Below are 6,000 nucleotides of genomic sequence, written 5' to 3'. Positions count from 1 at the left end.
TTAATTTTCCTTTTCATCATAGTCACCTAATTTTTTGAAGACAGGCATATTCTGAGTAACTGGTAAGTGCCCTGAAGGGAAAAATTTAGAGGGAAACCAAAAGGTTATTATGAAGCTAATATTCTTTTGACTTTAGTCAGTAAGCTTAGGCTCCAAAACATTTCATGAGAACTCCACCACCACTTTAGAATATTGTGAAATCTGAAGGCGTTAACATTTTACATGAAAAGCTTTAGAGCTGCTAGAGTAAAACTTTCCAGAATCTGTACTCAATCCTCATCTTAACATATTATGGGAATGAGAACAATTGTACAGTCATCATATTTGAGCATCAAGGAACCAACAACAATGACATCTTCCATATTTATGATGAATTCTAATATTCACCAGATTTATGAATAAAATAATTTATATGAATGAATGAAATATTAAGTTTCTTTTCCGTTACTAAATGAGGGAATTCTTTCCTTTCTCCTGAAGTCCTCTGGTGAAGTGCTTCTGCAGGATAAAAGTCATTGCAAGGGAGGATTATAAATGATAGTGGCAGGAGTGATGACAGTTTTCTTTATTTAATTCTTCATGAGAGCTAAACAGTAGCTTCTGACATACCCATGTCAATTATTATTTTACGATAGACTTTGAAGCAGAATATTTTTAAAAAACTGCGTAATGATGGAAACATTTGTGTGTTGTCTCTAATATCATATGTTTAAAAAAAGGCACTTACAAATGATCCATGAAAGTATCCAAACGTGGAAAGTATCCAAAAGAAACAACATAAAGTGACCTGGGAAGTGGCTAAACTAAAAAGAACCTCAGGATCTTCCTTGTACGTACACAATCAGTCACATGATGTCGCTGTATGCTCAAAAGGTGGAAAGGGAAAATTTTTGCCTCGGAGCCCGGATTCCAACCATTCACAGAATAAGATCGACTCCACATCAACCGAAATTGTGGGTGAAATTGACGAGCTGCACTTACAGCAGAGGGAGACTGACTGCTCCTAAAGGCTCCTGACCAGCGATCCCTTAAAACTGACCCTCCAGCCTCAGAGGTCTCCGCGTCTGCCATGGTGTTTACCTGGCGAGGAGGCACGGGGACCCGGCGCCTGCTCCTGTCGCTTCTGCTCTTCTCGCTCTGGGAGGCTGGGATCACCCAGGTCCGCTACTCGGTCCCCGAGGAGGCCAAGCACGGCGCCTTCGTGGGCCGCATCGCGCAGGACCTGGGGCTGGAGCTGGCGGAGCTGGTGCCGCGCCTGTTCCGCGTGGCGTCCAAGGGCCGCGGGGACCTTCTGGAGGTGAATCTGCAGAATGGCATTTTGTTCGTGAATTCTCGGATCGACCGCGAGGAGCTGTGCGGGCGGAGCGCGGAGTGCAGCATCCACCTGGAGGTGATCGTGGAGAGGCCGCTGCGGGTTTTCCACGTGGAGGTGGAGGTGAGGGACATTAACGACAACCCGCCGGAGTTCAGCGGAGAACAAAAGGTACTTATTTCTGAATCTGCGCCTCTGGACTCGCGTTTTCCTCTAGAGGGCGCGTCTGATGCGGATATCGGGGTAAACTCTCTTCTGACTTACAGGTTAAGTCTAAATGAGTATTTTACTCTCAAAATAATGACGAAAAACGATAAAAGTATATTGCCTGAACTGGTTCTTCAGAAGTCCTTGGATAGAGAGGAAACGCCAGAACTTCATATATTGCTGACCGCCTTGGATGGCGGTAAACCCGAGCTAACAGGCTCTGTTCCTATTCAGATAACCATCCTGGATGTGAATGACAATGCTCCGGAGTTTGATAAGCCTGGCTATAAAGTGGTGCTGTTTGAAAATGTCCCAAATGACACGAGAGTGATTCAGCTAAACGCTTCTGATCGAGACGAAGGACTGAACAGAGAAATTTCCTATGGAATCAGAATGATTTTGCCAGCGAGTGAGAAATGCATGTTTTCAATAAATCCAGAAACAGGAGAAATCAGAACTTTTGGGAAACTGGATTTTGAAGAGAATAATGAATATGAAATTTATGTTAACGCCATTGATAAAGGGATTCCTTCCATGGCAGGTCACTGCACAGTCCTGGTGGAAGTTTTAGACCTCAATGACAATACACCCAAGGTATCGGTCACTTCGCTCTCACTCCCGGTTCGAGAGGATGCTCAAGTGGGCACAGTCCTTGCCTTGATCAGCGTGTCTGACCATGACTCTGGCGCCAATGGGCAGGTGACCTGCACCCTGTCGCCACATGGTCCCTTCAAGCTGGTCTCTACCTTCAAGAATTACTATTCGCTGGTGCTGGACGGCGCCCTGGACCGCGAGAGCGTGGCGGACTATGAGCTGGTGGTGACAGCGCGGGACGGGGGCTCGCCTTCGCTGTCGGCCACAGCCAGCGTGTCCGTGGAGGTGGCCGACGTGAACGACAACGCGCCGGAGTTCGCGCAGCGCGAGTACACGGTGTTCGTGAAGGAGAACAACCCGCCCGGCTGCCACATCTTCACGGTGTCGGCGCGCGACCGGGACGCGCAGGAGAACGCGCTGGTGTCCTACTCGCTGGTGGAGCGGCGGGCGGGCGAGCGCGCGCTGTCGAGCTACGTGTCCGTGCACGCGGAGAGCGGCCGCGTGTACGCGCTGCAGCCCCTGGACCGCGAGGAGCTGGAGCTGCTGCAGTTCCAGGTGAGCGCGCGCGACGCGGGCGCGCCGCCTCTGGGCAGCACCGTGACGCTGCAGGTGTTCGTGCTGGACGAGAACGACCACGCGCCCGCGCTGCTGCCGCCCGGGGCCGGCGGCGGGGCGGGCGGGCCGAGCGAGCTGGTGTGGCGGTCGGTGGGCGCGGGCCAGGTGGTGGCGAAGGTGCGCGCGGTGGACGCGGACTCGGGCTACAACGCGTGGCTGTGTTACGAGCTGCAGGCGGCGGCGGGCGGCGCGCGCAGCCCGTTCCGCGTGGGGCTGTACACGGGCGAGATCAGCACGACGCGCGCCCTGGACGAGTCGGACGCGCCGCGCCAGCGCCTGCTGGTGCTGGTGAAGGACCACGGCGAGCCGGCGCTGGTGGCCACGGCCACCGTGCTGCTGTCGCTGGTGGACGGCGGCCAGGCGCCCAAGGCCTCTGTGTCGGTGTCTGCGGGCGCCGCGGGCTCGGAGGCGGCGCTGGTGGACGTGAACGTGTACCTGATCGTCGCCATCTGCGCGGTGTCCAGCCTGCTGGTGCTCACGCTGCTGCTGTACACGGCCGTGCGGTGCTCGGCGGCGCCGAGCGGGGCCGCGTGCGGGCCGGGGCAGCCCAGGCTGGTGTGCCCGGGCGCGGGGGGCAGCTGGTCGGCCTCGCAGCAGAGGCGGCCGCGGGTGTGCTCTGGGGAGGGCGCGCCCAAGACGGACCTCATGGCCTTCAGCCCCAGCCTTCCACAGTCAGTAGAAGATGGTTTAAATTCTTCCAGTGAAGTAAGTCATTGATATATATTTGCTCCTTTTAAGAACTTTTTGTTAAGGTATAAATAGATCCTATTTTCCTCCCCCACCCATGTTACCCTTTAAATGGTCGATATCTCCTCCTATGTGATAGGATCATTCTTAGTCATTTGACCTTTCATGCATTTGCCCAATTTTTCATGTTTTGACGAATGAGGTATATAAATGAACTGGAAGCCATTGATCATCACACTTAAAAAATTTCTAGTTCTAAAAAAAATTCATTTTTTCTATTATCTATGAATTACTAGCCTTGAAAATATTAGTACACTACAATAAAACTGTCCACAATGTTTGATCACTCTTATATTCATTTTTAATTTGAACTTAATTTCATGATTACAGAAAATTTATAAGATCAATACAGAGAGTTTCCAGATACCATTTAGTGGATTCCTTACTGTTCTTTATGTGCATAGGCTTGTAAAATAGTCTCGTTGGTCACCATTCTAATTTCAGTACAATCCTATTCCAGGTATTAGATCAACAATAATTATGTTATTAATTCTACAATGAAATATTTTTTGTTATTGTTCTCATGAAGTGCCTTTTTTCCTTCAAGTAGAAATGGCTATCATACTATATTTATTTACATAAAATATAATAAAGCCATTTCATATTCAAAGTATTATTATAACCACCAAAATCAGGATGCATCTTATAATTGATGGTTTATAATAATTTACCTAGCTGTTTTTCTTTATTTGTAGCACATAAGTAATATGGTGTATCTTATAATAGTGACATTTTTATACAATGCAATATAAGAACATTTATTGATACCCTATTATTTTCCAGGACTTGTGCTAAGTATTTAATTGTATTATCTCATTTAATTATCAAATCAGCCAAATGGTGCCAGTAGAATATTTATCATTGTCATTTCACTGATGAGAAACCTGAAGATTAAGGCACATAGATAGTTAGAAGTGGATCAAACCAGTTTGGGAGGATCCCAAACCCATTGTGGCATACTACTGCTCTAAGACTATTATCAGGTGAATGTTCTAAGTGCATTTTATATGTTGTAACTTTCTTCCATGAAAACATCCAGAAACTTCTCTTTGACCAGAGAATAGTCTTAAATCCTTCAACCTTGTAGTGGAGGCATCAAGCTTTCCTGCCTTTTTCCTACTATTCTTTCACATATCTTTAGTTTAGGCCATGGAATACAGCATATGTTCAATCAATACATTTGAAATAAATATACGGTATTGGAAGAAACTTCACTGTAGAAGTTGGGATGGGCCCCAGAGATTAGATACTGTTTTATTGAAGGGTGCCCAAAGGATAGGTAACATTTCAACAGGAAGGTGTTACAGATGGAGAGATAAGTATGAATAAATGAGCAGAGTTTGCTCTAGTGAATGTGTACTTCATTGACGGATTGGAGCAGGGGAGGTTTTGAAGGAAGGAAAGCTAGTAAAGAATATTTTCTAATACTTTAGGTATCAAGCAATGAAGACTTAAGTTATGACGGTTGAAATGTATTGAGAGAAACACATGGAAGAGGCATTAGCAAAGTAGAAGCAGCCAGATAATGACTGATTCAATACAATGATAAGAGAAATACAAGAGCAGATGACTAACTTTTTTAGTTTGGTCACCTGGGAAGATGAGATTGCCTTAACCAAGATACAGAATTAAGCCAGAGAAACAATTTGTGTGTGTTTGTGAAGCTCAGGACTAGAGAGGAATGTTTAAGAAAATAGTACTCTTGAGTTTCTAGGAGAATACCATATGTGATTGGAACTCAGGGGAGATCATGGATGTAGACTTGTGAGTCTTTCCCTCAGGGAAAAAATACATCCATGGAAAAGTAAAGTCACCAAAGAGATGGAAAAATGAAAAGCAATGTGTCCAAGTATTTAGGTAGGAAGATATGTTCCGGGGGTCGCTGTAACAAAAACTGGCTTAAGACAACAAAAACTTATTTTGCATGGTTTTGGGGGCCAGAGATTCAAAATCAAAGTATTGGCAGGGCTGTACCCACTCTGGAGTTCAAAGGGAGAATCGGCTGTTTCTTACAGCTTCTGCCTCTGTGATCACATTGCCTCATCTTCCCCTCTATATGTTTTTTAAAAATAAGGATACATGTAATTGAACTTTAGGGTCCACCTGCATAATCTGGGATAAGTGCTTCCTCTCAAACCCTTAACTTATTCACTTTTTTTTTTTTTTTTTTTTTGCTATGTAAGTAATATCCACAGATTCCAAGTATTAAGATGTGGACATATCTTTTGGAGGGCTACCACTGAACCTACTACAGTAGGCTTAAAATCATAAGATGGTTGACAACTGAAATAAAACTCAAAGTGCAATACGTCAGGTAAATGTTCGAAGTTAGAGGTAATGAGGAGAAAAAAGAACAGGCTCCCCCTGAAATGTATATATTAGTTAAAAACACTTGAGCGTTTTTGTAGTGTGAGGGAAAGGAGCAAGTAAAGAAGATACTGAGGATGAGACAGCAGAAAAAGACTGAAGATGAAGATGAAAAATGTGAAGGAAAATAGAATAGAGAATAATTTTAAAAGAGTGTA

At 45.6% G+C, this 6,000-nt stretch overlaps 1 protein-coding gene across 1 annotated transcript; it reads left to right on the top strand.

Moving 5' to 3' along the window:
* The first annotated feature begins 1,054 nt into the window (after positions 1 to 1,054).
* Positions 1,055 to 3,445, top strand: LOC107531493 (protocadherin alpha-12-like). The gene has a single exon (XM_087816324.1). The coding sequence runs from the start codon at positions 1,070 to 1,072 to the stop codon at positions 3,443 to 3,445; it is 2,376 nt and encodes a 791-aa protein (XP_087672450.1). The 5' UTR covers positions 1,055 to 1,069.
* The last annotated feature ends 2,555 nt before the right edge of the window (positions 3,446 to 6,000 follow it).

Source organism: Miniopterus natalensis, chromosome 4 (genome assembly GCF_054644295.1).
Source record: "Miniopterus natalensis isolate mMinNat1 chromosome 4, mMinNat1.hap1, whole genome shotgun sequence".
NCBI classification, from domain to species: domain Eukaryota; kingdom Metazoa; phylum Chordata; class Mammalia; order Chiroptera; family Miniopteridae; genus Miniopterus; species Miniopterus natalensis.
The sequence above is the reverse complement of the archived record's forward strand: the minus strand, read 5'-3'. Positions and strand labels throughout refer to the sequence as shown.